Source organism: Xiphophorus couchianus, chromosome 9 (assembly GCF_001444195.1).
Source record: "Xiphophorus couchianus chromosome 9, X_couchianus-1.0, whole genome shotgun sequence".
Classification (NCBI taxonomy): Eukaryota; Metazoa; Chordata; class Actinopteri; order Cyprinodontiformes; family Poeciliidae; genus Xiphophorus; species Xiphophorus couchianus.
The window spans coordinates 9686224-9708535 of record NC_040236.1 but is presented as its reverse complement, the minus strand read 5'-3'; the positions used below and the strand labels follow the sequence as shown (position 1 = coordinate 9708535).

Sequence of the window (22312 nt, the reverse complement as noted above, 5' to 3'; positions counted from 1 at the left end):
GTCACTGAGTTCAGCAGGCAGCTACTTTGCGTTGTAGCAATAAATACTTTCATTTCTGGACCGTGGCTGTAAGTTAGAGAAGCCTTTGACAAAAACAGAGATTGAGAAAGAGACATTTTGTGCTATCTCGCATGAATAACAGTCACAGAAAGGAAAAGTCACTCGCTTTTGGAAGCAAAACTCTGGCTTAGAGTTCAGATTTGATGGCTTTATTGTGTCACGTTTCTCCTGTCTAACACCTGATGAAAAATGGTGCAGAGGCCGTTTCAGCTCCCAGCAGGAGCTCAGCTAACAGAGTTGGGCTAAGCTAACTCTAATCACAGATCACAATGCTCAGAGACTGCGTTTTCTCGGTTTGCTGCTTTAACTGAGCTCAACTCTGAAGCCCGAGCTTTTACACCTCTAATCAGACTCATCGTCAAGCTGCAGGCTAATGAACTCCTGCATGCACTTCCTGTACTGCATCTCGGTGGGGCTGTTGGAGTTATATTGACCTGACGGGTTGTAGGGCCCCTCCGCCTCCCGCATCTCCTCGTTCATCTTGGCTAACCGCAATCTGACGGAGAAAAGCAACAAGTCGGAAACGTAAATCAGAACAGAAATTACACCTATGAAAGCTTTAACAAGATTTCAGTAACACTGCAATCTCTTTACCACTCAGTGCAAAAGTATTCATACCTCTAATCATATTTGATAGGCCAACCCAGGTCAGGTGTTCAACATTTTTAAACATAATTGGACAGAACTTCTGAGTAACAAGGAATAAAACTCACAATGTGACAATATCTGCGTTTGCCGCCTCCACTGCTATGCTCAGCGGCGTCTTCTCGTCGATGTCGGCGGCATTTTGATTTGCTCCTCTTTTCAAGAACAAACAAACTTGGCTGTAACAGAGAGAAGTTGGTTAGATGCTCGGTTTTTAGAAACGTTAGAGGCAGATCGGCGTGGCTGTGTGATCGAACCCCGTGTGTCCCAGCATGGTGGCGTGGTGCAGCGGCCCTCTGCCCTGAGCGTCCAGCTGGTTCACATTCACTGCGTTTTGGAGCAGAAACTCACAGGTGACCAGTGAGCCCTGGAGAAGATATCATGATGGGCTTTTTTCTAATTGTACTGTATATTTGAGTAAGTTTTCTGCTGGATTCATGACATTTCTAACAAATTAATCAATGAATAAATATATACTGCTCAAAAAAATAAAGTGAACACTTAAACAACACAATATAACTCCAAGTAAATCAAACTTCTGTGAAATCAAACCGTCCACTTGGGAAGCAACACTGATTGACAATCAATTTCACCTGCTGTTGTGCAAATGGAACTTTGTACAGAACAAAGTATTCAATGAGAATATTTCTTTCATTCAGATCTAGGATGTGTTATTTGAGTGTTCCCTTTATTTTTTTGAGCAGTGTATAATAAGCCTGACAGGACTTCTTAAATTCACACTGACCCCATGCACTGCCATGATGAGTGGCGTCCTCTTGTCCTCCTCGGTGTTGACCCAGTTGACCTCGGCGCCGTGGGCCAGAGCCTCGGCCATGTCCGGCAGGCTGCGGCTGAAGGACGCCCAGTAGAGCTGCAGACCCGGGCTGTACTCCTTCGGCTCGAAGAAAACCACCTCCTTACAGGGCGACGCGGTCGGGAGCGTGGCGGGCATCGGGGGAGACTCTGCAGCTTCTGGAAATTAGAGGGAAAGATCTGTGTCATATTTGCCCTCTTACATTTATTTTCTGCTTTTTTTTTAGTCAAACATTAACGATTCAGGCCAAACAAACTGGTGACCTGCATGCAAAAATAACTTGTTAAACAATGGTTTCATTTATTAAAGAACAGAGTTACTCAAATATTCTTGATCTGAATATTTACTTTTAATGTGAAAAAGTAATGGGCTCAATTTAAACAGCGACAAAAAAACCTGATTACTGTCAAATCAAGAAATAATTTCACACAGCAGATCTAGATGCTCAATTCAGATTTTTTACTGATTTTTTTTTTTTACGTGGTCGTTATTCTTCTAATTCAATGCAACTGCAGTGAGACTACTACTACAAAGTGATTTGCATGTGCAAAACAACATTGACGTCACATAGCGTACAACTTATGGAAGTAATATATATTGTATATTGCTGTTTATGGTTCAATTTCAAATTTGTGGAGCAACGAGAGGTGACAGTGTTGTCAGAGGTTTATTAAATGGGAAGCAAAGAAAAAAGGAGAGGACAAGTGATAGCGATGTCTTTTTGGTGCAAAATTATTATCCGTTCCATGTCAATGACGTAAAAGTCAGATGAAATGCAACATGATTCCAGACACTTTAAAGACAAACTGACATGATTCAGCACCACATTTGCAAGTCGAACAACTCTGATTGCTTGGTAGTGAAAAGAATCTCAATTGGACCGTTCAGACAGCCTTGAAAAAGTTGGACATACGTTGCAAAACCCAACAAAAAAAAAAACAAACAAACAAAAAGAATCACACTTGGGTCACATTTGCCTGCTGTGAATAAATTGTTAATCATGTTTGGCAGCATGAAGTAGGCAAAAAAATCTCAAAAAGCAACTCATTGGGGTTGGGGCCTCTCACCTGCATCTGGCAGGCTGTTACTGGACGGAGTGGTGGCCAGCATCTCCCTGCTCCCATCTGCGCTGTTCTGAATGCCGCTGTCCGCACTTTTCACTGTAAAACAAACAATCTGATTCACTAGATGTGGTTCACTACATGAAACTGTTGTTGCCAAAGAACATGAAATAAAAGGAGCACCTTCCAGCTGATGAGTTTTGATTTGAGATAATCGATATGACACTCCAGATGTTCCTGAATGAAATGTTTTTATGAACTTTAGTATTGAGGTTTGTGCAGTCTGATTAGGAAGGTACACCTAATATTTCTTATTGGGAACAACTACATGACGGTAAACAAAACAGAGCCCTGGATGACAGACTCCCTCCATCACCTTAAGATCCCGGTCCCTAAAAACAAAACAAAAAAAAGAAAGAAAAAAACAAAACAATGACACAGATATAAGTGCAAATACCAGTTTGAGTGAGAGAAATACTGCCCTCCTCCTTTATAAACACAGTAACATGTCATGTTCTGCAAAGCTTACAGGACAGCATGAGTCTGGATGAGAAAGGAAGAGAAGAAAGGATAAAGGGCAGCTACTCCCAAAACTGTGAAATTCAAAACGAACAGCAGAGAGGGGGGGACGGAAAGCAAGCCAAATACTCAGCTTTTATTACTTACTGCTCCTGAGCTTGGAGGAGGTGTCAAAGTAGGAGAAGAGCGAGTCAAGCTCATCAGGACAGAAGAGAGAGTCGCGGCGGGCCTCTTTGCCGCAGGCAGCAGCTACACAAGGGATGATGGGAAGTGCAGTTAAGGTGGCGGGGTGGGGTTGTAGAGTTTTGAGGTCAGAAATACAAGAGGGGTTAGTCCAGAAGCGCAGAACAGCCAGGGAAGGAATGAAGGGAGTTAAAGTAAAAGGAATGAGAGAGGAGAGAAAGAAGAAAGCAAGGTAGGGGAACAGATGGTTAGACTACAGGCTGGGCTAACACTGGAAGAGACAGACTGCAAAAAGCAATGCGAAGCAAAGAGGCTGCAGACATATGCTGCTCACAAAGAACGTATGTTATGCCGATGGGTGGGCTACAAACACCACACAGCTGTCAGTCAACAGTCTGGATGAGAAAACCCCCCCACATCTAAATCCAGTAACATTTTACAGCCAGGTAAACCTGAAACGCTCTCAAAGCTTCTAAATGTAGTGAGATAGCAGTCAGGGTGACATTAAAATGTTTTTTTTCTTATTCTGAAAGTTGAGTTAGATAAAGAGCCACATGGTGTTTTTATTAGGCACCGACCTGACTGTCCAGCGGCATGAGAGCCCGGCCGAAGTTTGGGAGTGGGTGGAGGTGCTTTAGGCGGCAGGTGGTCCGAGCTGCTGCTCAGCCTCTTCTCCTCTTTGCTCAGAGAAACAACCTTGTTACGAAGCTCCTCGTCTGACGGCCGGCGGACGAAACGCCGATCCACGTATTTGGCTTTGATGTAAGCCTCCACCTCGTGTCTGCCGGCAAATCACACAGACATGTTAGGCTGATTAATGCAACCAAAGGAGGTCAAAAGCTATGAATATTTTTCCAGGGCACATTACGGTGTTCAGTAAAAGAAAAACTAACAGCAGGTTAGGGATGCAACTAATTATTTTAGTAAAGTTATCAATTATTTTGACAATTAATCAGATTAAAAAATGGCCACATTCTGCAGATTTTTTTAATTAGCCACTTAAGCTTCTTTATCACTGTAAAAATACATAACCTTACCAAGTATGTTTGTTCTAGTTTATGGTGCAAATATCTTAGTGCATTTGAAATAAGACAAAACTAACTTAAAAGTAATTTTTCAGCCAGATATAGGAGCTGAAAGTCAGTAATTTATTAATACTGATGAAAACGTCTGACTGCTTCACTGGTAGATTGTTTCACTGATAACTAGTACGTTTTCATCAGTATTAAGAAATTATTGACTTAAAATATTATATAGGTATTTACTGTATCTTGCTGAAAAGTCACTTGTAAGTTAGCTTGGGCTTATTCAAAGTTTTCTGAAATATTTACACTAGAAACTAGACCAAAAATACTTGGTAAGATATTGTGTTTTACCAGTGTACAATATTAAATATACATTAAAAAATGCAAAAAAAGACAAATAATTACATTCCTTTTTTAAATAAGAAAATAAACATTTCATTACCTAAAATGTAATAACAACATAGGCAGTTTTATACCTGGGGTCTCCCGGCTGTGGTTTTCTGGCTCCTAGTTCTTCTCGTCGAGCTTCATATATCTGGTTGATCACTCTGTTTCCCAGTTCACACATCAACTGGTGAAATTCATACAAAAACAAAAAAACAATAATTACTGAACTTGGCATAAATCAGAATAAAATACGGTTTGCAGCAGGGTCAAGACTTGATATTATATGAATCTCAACAATGAAGCTGAATTACCTTCAGCAGTTCTGGCTCCCATGAGTCTAAAGTTAAAGACCGAACCTTGGAGCAATGTACTCCCAGGCTCCTGTAGGGGGAACAAGGAAAAAAATAAAAAGATCACTTTACATATTTTTGTTACAGCAACACAAGTGAATTGAGCTACAGAGCAGATTTGACTCTCTTTCCTGCATTGTGAAGTTACAAAGCAAAATTTCCTTTCTATTCACTCTTTTCATCTTTGAGTAATGAAGTTTATTCTATGAATATATCCTGTGTGCAAGAGTCAAAAACAAAGATATGCCATTAGATTATTTTTTTATAATGTAGATTGTGGGAAAAATCATTTTCATATTAAGCTTTAATTAACATTGCTATGGAAAGTAATTAAATGTTGTGATAACATCCCACACACATTGAGGGTTTATGTAATCGCAGGCTTACATTTCTCAAATCCCAAAGCTTTTCACACCATAACAGGAAATATTTCCCCAAACTTACAAAAGCAAACAAGTTTTAATTATTTTTTGTTTTCACAGAGCTGAAGTGAACTCTACATGACCTTCGTTATGTAAGATCTCTAAAAGATAAATAAAATGCACTCAAAGTGCTCACTTGGTTTATTAGTTTTGCTGGATTTGTTAATGTAGAAAAACCTGCTGCATTTTGAGAGCATTTATCGGTGTGTGGAAAGCATCTGCATCTCTACCTGTGGATACCAGAGCACTGGATGCAGAGAGTGATGCCCAGGTTGATGCTGGCCCAGCGCGGGTCCGGCTGGCCACAGTCACAGCAGCAGGCGTTGCCAGGAATGGCCAGGACCTTCTGGAGAGCGCTCTCTCCTTTCAGCGACTTCTCCTTAGGTTCTCCTCCGGAGTCCAGACTCCCTGTTGACGTGGATGACTTCCTGTCCAGCTTCTGGCATGAGATTGCATGAGGAAACAGGTCAGTGTTCAGAATAGACAGTAAATTAAAATGAAGACTTAAATAAATAAACAGCTGAAAACTACGCCAGAAGTCCACATCTCTCCTCTCACACACATTTCTAAAATGAAATCCTATTCAATTGTGTTGTTAAAAGACTTAACATCTGAATCTTTCTGACATCATTTTTTATATTTGAATAGATTCATGCTCTCATGTTTTGTTTTTTTTTTCTTTACCTCGCCGCTATCTCCCTTGTCGCGGAAGGCGGTGGCGATACTGTTCTGGACGGCTTTGATCCAAGCCTGCCGCAGCTTCTCTGAGTCGGCCTGCATCATGCAGCTCCTTCACAGGGGAACACAAGCATCAAACAGCAGCTGTGAGAAAATCTGTTTGTGTGTCTTAAATGATAGATTTGCTGCTCCTCCAGCCCCAAACCCTTCATTTCCACATGCATTTCTGATAGACTTCAGTATTTCTTAGACTGCTAGAAATGTTCATGTGATTCTGTCTTACTTTGTGGGTGAAACTACTTCAAAGCAGAAGCGCCGCTCGATGTCCTCGCAGTGCTTGACTGTACATAGCCTCAGGTCTTCTACCACTACTGTCGGGTTGTCCTGTGGGGTGGCAGAAAAACAAAATACCACTCACACATCTAAGATACATACGAAGAAGGAAAGTATTGCTCAACACTTTTACAAAGTTAAGGTGCTACCCTGAGCCAATAGTTGAAAACAAACAGCTACTACAGTAATTACTTTAGAACTTATGTAAAGTCATTTCATAGAAATATGCAACTTTAAAAAACTTGAGTATATATAACACATGCAGATTTAGACTTATGTGTACCCTGTCTGCTTTTTAAATAGATCCTGGTCAGGATTACAACACATTATTCTAAATGCCAACTTTGAGATTCTGAAACAACATTTAAATCACTTCTATATAAGATTTTTTTCTACTTTCTCAGGTTTTGAAGAGTAAGACAGCATTAAGTATCCAAAACGAGCATTAACCCAAAACACGCACGTAGTTACGAACCTTGTTTCTTGAAATCGCTTTTTAATACACAACTGGTATTTGCAATGTGAACACCATTTAAAACGTTCTATTATTACTTTTAAAGAGAATGTACTGTCACTTTGCTTTCACAATCCATTTAATTTACAAATGAGGGTAGAAGATTTTATTAAATCATGTAAATCTACATGAGTGACTGGGTTTGAGCGATGTGTTTCTAATAAAATAATTAAAAAAAAACGCTACTACCATTGTATCAAGCACTCTAATTTTGAGTTAGTAGTAAATATGCATAACATTCATAACAAGGGTGAAAAATAGATGTGCTTATCTTCTACTGAATCATAAATACAAATACTTTTCAAAATTATAACCAAAACAGAAACCCATCCTGAAGTGCAGCAGTGCTTTACTCCACATAGTACAGTTGTTTCAAAGTTTTGCCTTACAGCAGTAAACTAAAAATACTCACAAAAAAACAAAAAAAAAAACAGAAGCATTTTTCTGTGTGGTTGGTGTGGGGAGTCAGTTGACATACCTTAAATTTCTTCTGGTAAACTAGCTGATTGTTTTGGATGGAGAACCAACGTCTGAAAGGAGAGCATGTATTTAAGAGGAAAATCAGTCGCATGCAATGAGCAGAAATGCAACTAAAATATCTCACAGGGAAGTCCAGAGAAACTGATGACTAAATAAATAACTTTTATTATTCTCAAAAACAAAGGACACCAAATTTAATTTTAAAGTAGTAATGCATCAACAGAAAATTATCAGTTTGTTAAATTAGTTGAGATTTCAAGGAAGAGAAGAATGATAGTTAAGGAATGTGACTTATGGAGGTACTGTAGTTTTATGGCGAAACTGTGCACAAACCCTGACGAAAAATGCACTTTTGAACATGTTTTCAAAGCATGTCAGGATTATTTTCTATACTTGAAAGCAAATTCTTTGGAGATATAAGTTTTAGGATTAATAAAGCTGGAAGTCATTGCATTTCTTTACTCAAGATGCTTTGAAGCAGCTTCTTTTAACCATCGCTTTTTTGGAAACTTTAATTTCTGTCTTCAAAGACTGACAAACATGCTCACTGGGCTGAAGTCAGATTGTTTTTGTGGTAATTTGAAACTTTATTGCCATCTGAGCAGTAAAGAGCCCTACAGTCACTGCTGCAGGATCAGACTGAATGTAAGAGGAGATGAAGAGATTTCTGTACAAAAAAAGTTAACATGTGCCATGTTTCTTTTGACCAGTTAGGACACATTTACTTGAATCTATAAGTCATTACCTCCTAATTCCTCATAAAATATTAACAATACATGCTATTTTGAAGCAAAAGAGCAAAAAACTTCTTATATTCGTTTATCTACTCAAAAATGTTTCAGTCTTAAAACTAATAAAGTTATATCTGGTACAGATTACTTCTAAGCCACCAGTTGAACTGTGTCATTACCTGTTCCATGTCTTGAAAGCGTTACTGGCCCTCTTGAATAGATAACCCTCCATTGCAATGCCATTATCTGCATCCACATTATACTCCAGCTTCGTGTCGTCATTTGAGAAATCCTGGAAATTACATGGAAAAAAAGGAAACATTGACATATAAACAAAAACTGTAAAAGAACAATAATCAGCATGAAATCTTTAATGATGCTTATTTTCTACAGTGGTATGAAACTAATTTGGAGCATAACTGAGAAGAGCGAAGTGGTCTTTCAGAGGGTAGCTGCTGCTCAGCCTGACCTGAATATATATTCCAAAAAAATCAAGCAATAGTGAGACAGCATGCCTGACTTACAGCGGCTATTTTAAATTATAACCACTGCATGCAACAAATTGAAACACAGAAACACACATTTACCATTTATTTGCCTCACGCAATACATAAAGGGTATCAAGTGAAAAAAAATACATAAATGTTTACAACCAACCTACTAATAAAATAAACTGTGACATAAATAAATGGTAAGGTTGAATGCTTCAGATTAGGGGTTCAATTCAAATGTTCAATAGACAAAAATTTGTTTGAAGGAAAATCTATGCAAAGCATAAACAACAACAATTGACCAAAGACTGGAAACCACCAATTTTCCCCCAACTGTCTATGATTGGAGGTCGGCAGGTCAAATACTTCACACTTTTTTTTTCAGTTCAATATAAATTAAGTAAAAGTAAAAAGTATTTGCATGGATGCATAAATGTGGTTGATCCTGTAATTCCTACATTTCCTGCTGGATTCCAAACTACTTCCTCTATCAAGGCCGAGCCGCCATAACTGTTTACGCAGCCCTCTGGACTCCAGAGAACGTCAAAATTATGGTAGTATGATTTGCCAAGTTTATGATTTTATCAGTCAAATCAAATCACTTTTTATTTTTACTATGTCAGAGTATATTAATGTGATTAATTAATGTAATTTTAAGATGTACTCCGAATACAGAAAAAGCTATAATATATTATCAGTGTGATAGTTCCATTAATGCGTTCTGCCACAACTGGCCTTTGAGGAAATTCATGATCTTGATGTGACTCGATATGAAAATGAGTTTGACACCCTGGTCAGAATCACATCAAAGACCCAATCCTAAAGCCACGAAACGGATTTCCTCAACATTATGGCCGCACCAAGAAAATCTCTCCATAAAGGTTATGAACAGAAACGGAGACAAAAGGAAACTTGGGCAAACTCCACCTCTCACAGGAAATGAGCCCAACTTATTGCTCCGACACAAGTTATACAGGCTACCAACAGAACCACCCAGAACATTATTTAATTCGCTCTGTTATAGCTCTTAGAATAATATGTTCAATTGGTCAAAATCAGAGCAGCTCAAATATTTAAGAAAATCTGAAACCAGTGAGACTATGAAGCTGCTGCTTTCCATATTTGCTTGTAGTTTGCATAGTGAAGAATGAGGCATCACAAAGTCTCTCTCTGAATATCCTGCATGTCTGCTGTAACTCAGTCTCGTGTCGTTATGAGACTGCTTAGCGTTAACTACCCGAGGTGCTGCAACGCTCTCCTCAGCTTCAGGTGACATTAGGCACCACCCTGTACAACTGCACAAGAGTGTGTAATAGTGTGTGTGTCCTTGAAGAGTCAATTTACAGCAAGCATCAGCATCTCCATAAGCAATTACAGCTTCAAGTATTCAGATCTGTTCCTGCAACAAGCAGGGGGATCATCTAATCTGTTGTCCTTCCAGAAACATCCAATGTCTTTCAACAAACCTCCTGGGTTAGAAAAGCGCTTTTGTCAATGTAAGCAAGCCGATATATTCAAAACGGCATTAGTTTACTGAATTTTAACTAAGAGGAACTAAAAGATTTCTCTGTTTGGGGATTTTCTATCAAGTACTGTTAATGTTCTAAAATAGCTATAAAACTACAATTTCAACAATGCAAGTCTACCTTAAACAAGCCTTGGGCTAAAACCAAAACATCACACAGTCATAAACAAAGCAAACATAAACCTGCAGAAGTCTAAACATTTCAGTGCCGATGACTGTTTGTCAACTGGAAGTGACCTCAGAGATACAGCAAGTTGTGACAATGGCCACCACTTCCTGCTTATTTCCTGCACATCAATAAGTCAGTTTTAGATTTCTAGACAACCAGAGTGCCTTGCAAAAATATCCATACCTATTTAACATTTTGTAACATTGTAGAAGAAAACATTTAGGTGTTTTAATGGGATTTTAATTGTCACGTGAAAGGAAAATGTTGCATGCTAATTTAATTTTGTTTCCCTCCAAAAATTCTGAAAAATGTGGCATGCATTTGTATTCAGCCCTATCCCTCAAGTCAATACTTTGTAAAAGCACCTTTTAGTACATGTCTGGAGATTGAAACTTTCACTGCTTTCTTTCTGCAGAACATCTCTAATTCCCACTACATCATACTGACACTACCGTGTTTTATTGGTTAGCAGGTTCAGGGTGAGGGAAAGTGTTTTAATCACATCGTATTTTATATGTAGGTATATTTAAAGATGTAAAACACCTTGAAAATCATTTTCCTTCCAATTCACAACTGTGTGCTGCTTTGTGTTGAAAAAGATTTCATTTTAATTTAAGGGTTAAGATTTGTGTTACCAAAGATTTCCTGTGGGATTAATGAAGTTTTTATCTTATTTTGGAAGTTTACTGTAGTATCACAATGTACAGCTACAGATCTAAAAAAGATATGCAGCTGTATATTGTATAAAGAGATTATACTGAAACTCTTCAAAGCTGTGGTTTCCTGGTCCTGTCATTTAAAAACCAAAGGACTAAAATGTGGCAATGGACAACAACCCTCACATCAAACCAGCAATCAAAACTCCCTTTAGAAGACACTGACAACAATACTGACATGCTGCATTATGAGGAGAGCAACACTGATGCATGTGTCGGGCTGTAAAAGTGAGGGAACGGACAAAGATGCAAACATCTACACGAACACTGCAATGCAGTTTCCAGGCATGTGCTGACGAGGGGATGATGGGCTGAGGCAGGTGGGGTTACAACACAGAAATCAGATGGAAGTCAATGCATCGACTACGTACAGAGGTCGACCTCCAGGCACAAAAGCTGCGATGGTCTGGTAAAAAGTCAAGCTCTGTCACCTCCTAAAATTTCACACAAACAGCAAGAGAACCACACAGAGAAAAGAAAGGTTGCATTTCCAAGAAAGGAAGAAGAGGCGGTCCAAATGAGAGAAAACGTGAAGCAAAAAAATAAAACACTACTCGAGTGGACATTGGCAGAGTGACACCGTTACATGCTCAACATGCACTCACCAGATACCACACATAGTGAAAACGGCTGAAAATCTTCATTCTTCTCAGTTTCTCCTTGCTAACTTGTATGAGTTTCCCTGTACAGCTGACACTGGTCAGCGCCTCAGTCTGTGTCATCTCAGTGACTGAAGTCACTTGAAGCCTCGTGGATCATCGTGTCTACAAACCATCACCTCCCCGCCTCTCCTGTCGCTACGTCTATCCAACTAGAGCAGCTGCTCCTCCTTCAGAGTGCTCAGGATTCAAGCAAAAGGTCACCTGTTTGTGTGTGCGTGGAGGGGTGTGTTTGTGTGTATTGGGGTTGGTTTTACAGAGGACTTGGAGAATAAAACATGACTTCACTTTGATAGTAGTACGCTCAGCTTCCTCTTCTAAAAGCTTATTATTAAGAATACATGTCATAGAAGTCTCTAGTTTATTGTCACATAAAAAATGTCTGCAGTTGTTTTAAACCATTGATCCCTACTTATTTTCTTTAGATAAGATAGAGATAGAATAGTCCAGCAGCACGTGACTCCATTTCTTAAAGGCACTTTAGCTGTGTCATGGTCTGACATCAGTTTCTGCTGAACAATGCACACAGGCACAGAATTGGCATACTAAATACAACCTTAGGACCCATTTAAACTCCCATAAGGATTTCAACAGCAGAATCATGATGACATTTTTTTTATTGTGCACAAAAATAAACATTCTAGGCTGGCAGACTTCCTTCTTGCATAATGGGGAAGTAACGTGATAAACGACTGAGTGATGATGTGGATGGTTTTTAATAGAAAAAGAAGTGCCTTGAACTGGTCTTATATATTTAATTCACACTTTCTGGCAAAATATTTCCATACACAAGCAGAAACTTTAGGTTTGACCTTGCAAAAGTATTCACACCCCTTGAATGTTTCCACATATGGTCACATATAATGCAGTTGTGCATGACTTTTTCTATTTTCAGAAGATAAACTGAACACGTCAGTCCACACATCCAAAGCCTGGAATATTGTTACATAACCAAATCCTGCTTTACATTCCTCCAAATCGTTCTCCCTGCCATGTCCACTCTGTTCCTTGATCTTCACTGATTTTGTTTGTTTTCCAGCGTTTTCTAACAAGAATGCAGGATTCTCTGTTTATTAATGAGAAAACTTAGAAAGGCAAGCGTTTGCATTTAATTTATAACTGAACACCAAATTTCTCAGCTTCTTAGTTGTAAAATATGTTGAAACCCGTACATCATATCCACTACGTCGCATTTATGTGTTTCTTTCTGCTGGTATATGACATAAAATCTTGATAAAACATTATGTGGCTTGAGGTATTAAGGTAATGTGACAAAATGTGAAAAAAAAATAAATAAAATTGAGAGAAAATACTTTTTCAAGGCATTGTATATCCAGAATGAAGTGGAGTGAAATAATATGACGCCAAGGATAGCAGGCAAAAGCGTTAGCTGCTTAGCCTTGTTTTCACAAAATGAGGGACTGTGTCAGGAGTAAATAATTTAACTAACTGAATGCTTTGCTTGAACTGATTTGGAAGAAAAAATGTGCGATAACCAAAAATAAATCTGAAGAAAAGCATTTCTTTTAAAGACCGAATAAGAACTGTGAATGATCAAACCTGCCTCAGGATGAACACACCATGTGAAGTCATGTGCAGTAACCGACTGAAGCATCAAAACAGCATTAACTTATTCAATAAACTCAGCAAACTCATAAGCGCATCAACAGCACAAAGCACAGAAGCATGCCTGGCAACTTAACTCAAATATGACAACCTATTATCCACATTGCCAATTAAATGTCTTCATCACTGAAGTCTTTCTAAACAGTGAGATATGCAGAAATCAATTCTGACCTTTCAGAGATCCAACACTAAACTATGTTCATGCAGATGTTGCATGGAAGTAAAAATGAGGGGAAAAGGAAAAGAAACACCACTTACCTGGAGTGCAGCCTGGAGAGATTAGAAAAAAGATGAAAGAAGAGCAAAAGCAGAAGGAAAGAGAAGACAACATGATTAGAAGGGTGTAGGTAGATGCAGCCAGACAGAGAGAGCAAGAACGCATAAAAATAGCATCCAGTTAAACTTAGGAAGGATAGCTGGAAGTTGGCACAGATGCCATAATGAAGATAGATGGAGGAGAATACAAGAGGAAGGAGGAAACACATACAGTATGTGTTTCTTCCAGCTGAGTTATCAGACAGTGGAATAAGAAAATCCCATTAAGAGAACAGCTGGGTAAGTAACTATTTTCTGTATTCAATGATGCTGCGCGATGTACAACTAAACCACAGGGCAAATAACTTCCATTACATGCTGGGATATAACAACCAGCTCCCGGCCTCACTATCTTTTAAGGGCATCATCAAACTCAACAGATGCAGGAGTCCCAGATCAGAAGATGTGCCACTGATCTGCTGCATGCTTTAGCAAAATGAGAAGCAGAGAAACTGAATGGTGAAATAAACAATTGCTAATCAGGAGATCTGAAAGCACGCTGAAACCAAACCGAGTTTGTTTAGCAACGGATTCCCGTCTGTTGTCAATAATGCATGTGTGTGTAGCTGAGATCATCGTCACCTGACACCTGAGGGCGGACTACTACTGCCATTCCCTCAATTGACAAACACACACTCAACTGAACAAGTTAATACCTAAGTATGGCATTGTCTTCCTTTATTTCTGACTCCCTTTACAAACTTTTATCAGATTCCTGATATAATTAAACAGCCAAACAAAATAGTATTACAGTTACTAAATATGCAAAATGCAGCTTTATTATGACACTGTGAGTAAGTGTTTGAGTGTTCTTCAGGGGACACAGCCAACAAGGAAGAAAAATCACTTTTTTGGCCTTCATGGAAAACGTTTTACAACACATGGCCCTGAAAACACCATCTTCACTGTGGCACATAGTAGTGGCAGTATCATGCTGTAGGGGTATCCTTCTTCAGCTGGTCAGAGTTGATGGATGGAGCTAAATTTTAGAGGCTGAAAAAGACTGAAGCGGAGGCTCACCTTCCAGCAGGACAACGAGCATAAACACACAGCCAGAGCTGCAAAGGGGAATGGCTTTTATCACAGCAGACGTGTTAAAATGGCCTAGTCAAAGTCCAGATGTGAATCCAATTAAGAATATTTAGAATAGAATAGAATAGAATAGAAGTACTTTATTCATCCCAGCAGGGAAATTACTTCGCAGTTACAGCATAGAGACAATTTGGCAAGTTTTTACAAAATGTATGTTCACAGATACTTTCCATCCATTCAATCAGGGCTGAAGCCATTTTGAAAAGAAAAATGGGTAAACAAGTGAGAACATTTCAGATACACTACATGTACATTACAGTGTGTGTTGGTATGGAAACCATCAGACCATGTTTGATTTAAACCCAAAAGAATGATGAGGAAACAGCGTTCATGTGAATTTACCTTTTGTTGGATGGTGGAGTGTTTCTGCTCCATGTCCCTCTTCTCCTTGGCAGCATCGACCACCAGCTGGTCCAACTGCAGGAGACAGAACAATATAGTTCAGTTTACCAAACCAACCGGTCAAAAACAGCCAAGCATCTCAGTCAGAAACAGCTTTAGCTTATGCATAAAGAGCAAAATGATCTCCCAGCACAAAGATAAATAGCAGCGCTTAGAATCTGAGGAATGACAACCATTTATGGTTTGAGAGTGAGGTTTATTTTTGACCTCAAATGTGTTGAAAAGGCAAATTTTAAGCTTTATACTGATCGAGCAATGATCAGACTTAAACAAGGCAAGTTTTCTCTTCTAAACAAAATGGGCTGTGTAGAGGTGGCTTGATCAAGGGTGAAATTAATGAGAAACCATCAATTTATTTCATTCCTTACAGTAAAAACTGCACGCAGGGAGGAAAACAAGGGCTCCTTTGAGAACACAGCAACTTAAAAAAGTTTTCAATAAAGAACTGGGGTTCATAGGCTGCTGCTGAAAATCTGCCAGTTTGCCTTAAAGCTGTGAAATCTTAACTAGGTCTCTCAAGGGTTTGTTGCTGTGGCATGACCTAAATTATGCTGTCTGCAGCCTTGAACACAAAAGAATCAGTATCTGATTAGAGGTCAGTGTTTGAGGGGCTGCAGGAGGAATGTGAGGCGTGATGAAGAAGGTTCAAAATTTCCTCTGGAAACTAAATATTCAGATATTGAGTAATGTTGGAGTTTTAAAGTAAACTGAAGCATTTGTGGTTATCTGAAAGCTCACAATTCAAAATATTTATTTTGTTTCAACAAAAAAAACCCTAAAATCACATCATGAAGTTATTTCTCAGCGAATGACTGGGCTGGTTTTGCCAAACATTCTGGCTGCAATATGAAAGAAGGTTGACAGACAAATTTTAAAGAAATAAATAAATGTGAAAATTTAACAAAGGGACAATTAACAGAAATGTTAATAAAAGATTGACTGCCTCTGGAGTCAGAACTTGGATAAAGGAATGGCTTCACACCCAAGCTCCACATCAGAAAAACAATAAATGTTGCTCATTGTGTTGCTAACTATTATCAGCATAATGTACATCTCTCCATTTTTGATTCAAACATTAGAAGCAACAGGTTTGCATGTAAAGATTCATGGTGCAATGTGTGCCACAAAAATGAAAACAAACATTTTATTCCTTCAACTTTCATATTCCATTTATATTTATAGTCCTGCATGAAATTAAATCTTAACTTAGGGTTGCTTCTATTTAAACATTTATTAAGACATGAGCAGATTTAACCATTCTTTTTTTTTTTTTGCAAAACTCTATTCAGAACACAAAATAATTTTTAATCATTTCAGATGGTTAAAAGCAACAAGTTAAAGCAATATCACAGTAAAACACACATCGTGTCATTTTTCTAGCTTTTCATGTCGACTGTGCGTCCATTTACATTCGCTAGCAGGAAAAGGAAAGCTGTTGTCCCAAAATATCTATCTATCAGGAAGTCGCTTAAATCTATTTTGTCTATTCATGGGACATACTCTGTCATATTTCATAAGATTAGATAGACAAAAGGATCAAAACCAAAAGAACTAGGAATAGAGTGTAATGCAAAGTCTTGAGACTTTAACTTGCAGTTCAAATTTTTTGTATGTTAGCTATATCTAGTTATTGGACTACTTATCTTCATCATTTATGATAATACTGAATGAACAAGATAAATAAATGTATACGTGGTATGCAGATACAGACTGTAAGTGGGAAATGGCAACTCATGGATACAAAATGGGGCTAAATCCAAAGGACTGAATTGATCTGGGGATCATTTAGAAAGGTTTCTTTCTAGGGTGAAAATAAAAGAAATGAACAAAAGTCAGCCAGTCAGCTGTAGCAACTTTTGTATTTTCACTTTTATTCCCCTCATGGCATAACATTTTTAATTTTTGTGGACATCAATGGATTTTTTTTTAGTAAATGAAGACTATACAAATAAATAAACATCTTAAAATGGCGTCTTCCATAAAGTACACACAGATTTTGCTGCTATCTGGCTGTTTTAAAGAAGACAGGACTGCAGTGGGTATTTGTTTTGCTTAGAACGGAAATGGGTGGACGAGAGTGCAGCAAGCTGATAAGATCAAGATGGAAAATGTTTTTCTCTGTTATGCTTTGATAACCAGTTCAGTCAAAACCATTCAGTCTCTCTGCTGCCTTCTATAAAACAGCAGAGAGTTAAATACATAAACCTGTATTTAACATTATATCTGTCTTTCCATCTCATGGCTCCCATGACAGAGTTCAGCAGTGGCAGATGCTTCATGACTGACTGACTGACCACAGATCTGTGCTTACATGAAAACTACAATGACAAGCTTTATGACTCATGGAAAAGATACAGAAAATCCCTCTAATTGAACATAGCCAGTGAATTCATTAAGTCATAAGGTTGTGCGTCACTGAAAGTTTCAATCAGAACGATTAGATCTGTGGGGCCAGTTGAGCATGAATGAAAAGTAACAAAACCAGAAGATCAGAAACCTTACCAGCAAACCAATCAGCTTCCCTCAACATTTCTCAAAGTTTATTTTACGTTTCTTTTCTTAAATTCTCAAATATATTTCTTTTAAATTGCTTGACAATGCTTGATACCTGTTGGCAGCTCCTCCACACCTCCCTGCACAGTCTCTCCACCTTCTTCAACTTCATGATGAGAGACAATAGAAAACACAATCCTCTCGCCGCGGCTTCCCACAGCCCACACGCTGATCTCTCTCTCCTTTCTGCTCTCTTTCAAATTCAGAGCGACAGGCTTGTAATCCACAGCAGGGTTATAGTCCAGTTGTTTGTCAGCTTGAATTCAAAGTCTCTTGCTTTTTGTTTCCTCCCTCTTCAAGGTCTGGGTCTTTTTACAGTCCTTCCCTTGAAGCCCTGAGAGTTCCTTTTATTCCTTCCAGAAAAGAAAATCTGCATTTGAAAGTTTGCTCCTGTCACTGTCCTCACATCACTGCATCGGATGTTCGGGAAGCAAAGGAAATGCTCTTCCCTTCAATTAGGTTTCCACTGCTCCATATTTTCAAATGTGGCTCCCAAAGATGCTGTTGTTCAAAATGTAAAAAAATATCTAGTTATCTAGTTCAAACATCACAAAAACTTTTTCTCCAAGGTCTATCTCACACTGCTGAGGATCCCTGCCTCAAAGCTCTGATTCAATACACTCCATATCCTCCAACTTTGAGCATCATCTTTCAGTTTTTGCGCTGCGTTCGCTCAGCTGACTATCAACCGTGTGAATCTGTGAAAAAACCCTCTTTCCAGCCTCCTGGCGGAAAGAGGGACCTTCCTCATTCCTGCTAACTGCAGCAGCAGCTCCACTGCGATAATCATCTTAAAGTCACATTTGGGCTGAGTTCTGCCCTAGAGGGCTGGCCCTGTTTGCTGGGGGATGCATGAATACAGACAAGGCGGAAACACACCACACACACACTCAGATTCACACAAACACTGATGAGATAGGAACAGAAACAGTTTGTAAGGGTGGATCCTTTTGGGTTGAAATCTCACAATTTAAAAGTATCTTCTTTGTGGTTTGGTTAACAGACTTGTTTAACATCATCACATAAATTTTAATCTACAGATTGCCTACTAAGAATAATAATGTTTTTACCAAAATCACAATGACAAGTGAATAATTAAAAACCCTTTAATCAGCTCTTCCTGCTTGACTTCACATCAATACTGAGTAGAGCTGATCTGTTGACTCGTTTTTTTTTCTTCAATTAACCGATTACTAATCAAACTGCAAAACGTGCGTACTAGGCGATATGCTTTGACAGAATCTGAAGCTGGTCAGTGAACCCTAGTTAACGATTAATCTCTAGATTGTCCAGAGTCCTGGCTCCTCTTTTCTTCAGCTCAACCCACAGATGTAAAACTGCAAAACAGCTGAAACACTGACATCCTTTATATTAAGACTTAAAATCCCACCTGTTCAGAGTTGCTTTTGACCCATAAAAAAAATCCAACATTGCCCGACATATAACGATTGCACATGACAAAATGCAATGTCTGTTGCTGGTTTTCACAAGTGTTGCCTGCGTTTATGATGTCTTCTCATTATGCAAAGTAATTCAAACCGCCTTGTTGCTGAAATATGCTGTACAAACACCATGAGTGAAATAAAAACCATGAAAAAATCATCTGAATGCAAAAAAATGACTCCTACAGTACCCAACAGTATTACTTTACGAATATTTATCCTGTTTCATGCCATACCCTCAAGAATATTTGTTACTAACATGTCACTCTTAAGACATGTTGAGGTAAAGTCTCACGACAGAGAAGCAAACTTGCAATGGTAGGATTCAAAAAGGTATTTTTTATTTAATGAACCACCAGGTGATAAGTAAATGGTACCTAGGTGATTGTCTTGGAGCCAATTTTAACTTAATAACAGATTGCAGAATGCAGTTTGTGGTATCACTTAATTAACACAGGATTAACATGATTTTTACCTGCATGGAAGGTGTGACTGAAGAAAGGATTTTATTTTTAACTCAAGGTGAATATGTCAATTCATTTATTTTTTCCCCTGAGTTCTTTTGAGTCCAAATGGATTTGTTAGAAGATCAGATCTACACCTGCACAGTTCAATAATGACCAAACTGAGGCTGAAATGGAGATTTGGCGACTCTAAGATGCTACAGTTATCTGACAGTGGGTTTTGGAAATGTTTGCCTTTGTTAACATCCTGCTTTCTTTGCAAACTGGCAATTTTAAAAATACAAATTTAAAAGATGTATCAATTACATTTATCTTAAAGTGTTTGCTAGACAATTTCAATAATTCAGTCACTAAGACTAAAACAACAATAATTTTTTTACTTAAAAAATTCGAATTAAAGTCTTTTTCCAATTGTTCAATGAGATTGTGCTCAACGTTAAGTTTTTATTTCATACTTCCATCATGGGAGCTAATAAATGTGTCCAAACTGAAAAAAGATCCTAACAAATCTAAAAACAACATTCAGCAAGTAACATGGATGATTTTTTGTAGGTCACCACACATAAAAACAGCAGGATTTGCACCAAAACATGACATCGCAAAAGTTGAATAAGTAACAGCGTAATCTGGATGTTTTTCAGAAAGCTGCTCGTACCTGTCCACCCAGCTGCTTCATAAGAGGTTGCAGTTCACTAAAGAGGTCGTAACCTTGATGGAAGAAAGTCAGATGGGCGTACATGAAGGACAGCATCTACATATTAAAAGCAAACAAAAAACAGTGATTGTTCAAACAGACGTTAAAAAAAAAAACCCAACAGATATTATTCAATTGGCTTTATTGTGATTAGAAGGTAGATTTACCGATTTCAGGATTTCTGATCTTCTCTTTGACTGTAGAACATTTATCTGCAAATAATAAAAGCAAAACAGCGAGAGTCAACAACATAATGTGACACAAAAATCCATAAAACACATTTAAAAGAATTAAATAAATGGAAGAAAACATTTTTAATGAATTTTTATTTCTCCAATAAAATCAGCTGACCTAAACTGAAACAGAAAGTAAAGTTGATGTTAAGGCTACAAATAGAGAAAGGACCAACAACCAAAAACAAACTTAAAAATACATACAGACAAAGATGATAATAGAGATCAAGCTAAACAAAGACCAGCCAATAAATAAGTAAATAAAATTTATTACACCATTTGCTGCAAGCATTTCCAGTCAGTGCTTCATTTTCTCAGCAGCAGGGGGCGCCCAAAGTCACACAAACATGGTCGTTTTCTCCTTACCCAGCTGAACTTCAGCCTCGTGTGTTCCTGCTTATGCATGACTCTGTGTGCAGCAGTTTACTGTCTCAAATGGCAGTAAACTTCTCAGGGGGAGTTTATCTCAGGTTAATGTTGCAGAGAAGGCATACAAAATTGAGAAAAATACATAAAGAATTATTAAATACTTGCCAGCCTATATTCATAGGCAGGAACCAATAACTGGGGCTGCACTATTGATGGCTTAGATGCAGCAAAAAGGTCATGAGTTGAAATCCAAGCTGGGGCTTTTAGGGTGGACTTTGCATGTCTTCCCTGTGCACATTACAACACTTCACTTGGATGATGAACCAAAAAACAGCCATTGCCAAAAATCCTAGTAGTTCACATAGTGCTGTATCAAAGCACGCTAATGGAAAGTTAAGTGGAAGGAAAATGGTGAACCAGCAACAAAAACAACTGCAGTTAGGGCTGCACAATACATTGCAAACATATTGTCACAGCAATATCAGCCTGTGCAATATTAAGCATAACTGAGTAGAATAATTGTTGGGTAGTGCATTCCAAGTGTTATGACCTAATGTAGTAATTAGTCAGCTGGAGAAAGTCTCAGGCCAGCAGATAATCACATTGGATACACGCAACTTTGACCACGATGCTAAAAGTCACAAAGTATTGGAGGCTCAGAGGAGAAACAGAAAAACAAGAAACTACACATATTTTGATAATTATGAAGCAAATCCCTGCAGGAGTTCATTGACGCAAACCAGAATAACATCACACATCATGCCATGCCAAACTGATGAAGTAATTCTTAAAAGAAAAGGGCACACCCACGTATTGAGAGCATATGATGTCCACTACATGGCAATAATTTCCATCAGGCTCACTGTTCTTTATTGTTATTATCATTATTATTATTATTATATATTTTTTTAATTTATAAAAATTTTCTGAGAAACTGAATTTTGCGTTCCCATTAAGTATAAGCTTTTATCACAAATAAATTCATTGCTCTCTGGGTGCAATGAATTTATATATTGGTGCTTCACTTTTGTATTAAAACAGAGTCGCATTTTAATCTATCCAGATGCATTTTATTGAGACAGAAAGGTCACTCCAGGGTGAAGTGGTGCTTTTAGCTGCTAGAAAAGACGAGAGACGCTCTAAACTCTCAGGTTAGCTTGTTTGCACACAGGGAACTGCTTGTGGTCAGGAAAGCATGCTCCCAAATCATCGGTACCTCAGAAAACAAAAGCTTGGATTAGTTTTTGTGGCCGGCGATAATTTCATGGTTGTAAGGCAACACTGACCACAGCTGTATTCCTACAAAGATCTTAACTTCCATCCTGGAAAGAGTCATTATTTTGCCACAGTAACTGAAGCA

The 22312-nt window shown here is 38.3% G+C and overlaps 1 protein-coding gene across 6 annotated transcripts in view; it reads right to left on the bottom strand.

Moving 5' to 3' along the window:
- Positions 1-22312, bottom strand: part of LOC114151557 (arf-GAP with coiled-coil, ANK repeat and PH domain-containing protein 2) — a 52370-nt gene that overhangs the window by 5823 nt on the left and 24235 nt on the right. For 2 of the 6 annotated variants that reach the window (XR_003596955.1, XM_028028835.1), the window contains exons 7-25: positions 20518-20562; positions 20312-20407; positions 15138-15212; positions 13647-13658; positions 11475-11537; positions 8382-8494; positions 7470-7521; positions 6428-6528; positions 6151-6256; positions 5697-5905; positions 5006-5075; positions 4784-4878; positions 3861-4063; positions 3247-3348; positions 2587-2679; positions 1451-1677; positions 963-1072; positions 774-884; positions 495-556 (exon numbers count right to left, since the gene is read on the bottom strand). Coding sequence is in view for 5 of the 6 variants with exons in the window: in XM_028028835.1 (XP_027884636.1) it covers positions 495-556; positions 774-884; positions 963-1072; positions 1451-1677; positions 2587-2679; positions 3247-3348; positions 3861-4063; positions 4784-4878; positions 5006-5075; positions 5697-5905; positions 6151-6256; positions 6428-6528; positions 7470-7521; positions 8382-8494; positions 11475-11537; positions 13647-13658; positions 15138-15212; positions 20312-20407; positions 20518-20562 (1945 nt within the window). In the remaining variant the exon portion in view is untranslated. Of the gene's footprint in view, positions 1-494; positions 557-773; positions 885-962; positions 1073-1450; positions 1678-2586; positions 2680-3246; positions 3349-3860; positions 4064-4783; positions 4879-5005; positions 5076-5696; positions 5906-6150; positions 6257-6427; positions 6529-7469; positions 7522-8381; positions 8495-11474; positions 11538-13646; positions 13659-15137; positions 15213-17805; positions 18507-20311; positions 20408-20517; positions 20563-22312 lie in introns of those variants that run through there. The other 4 variants (XM_028028838.1, XM_028028836.1, XM_028028839.1 and 1 more) reach the window with 4 other exon arrangements.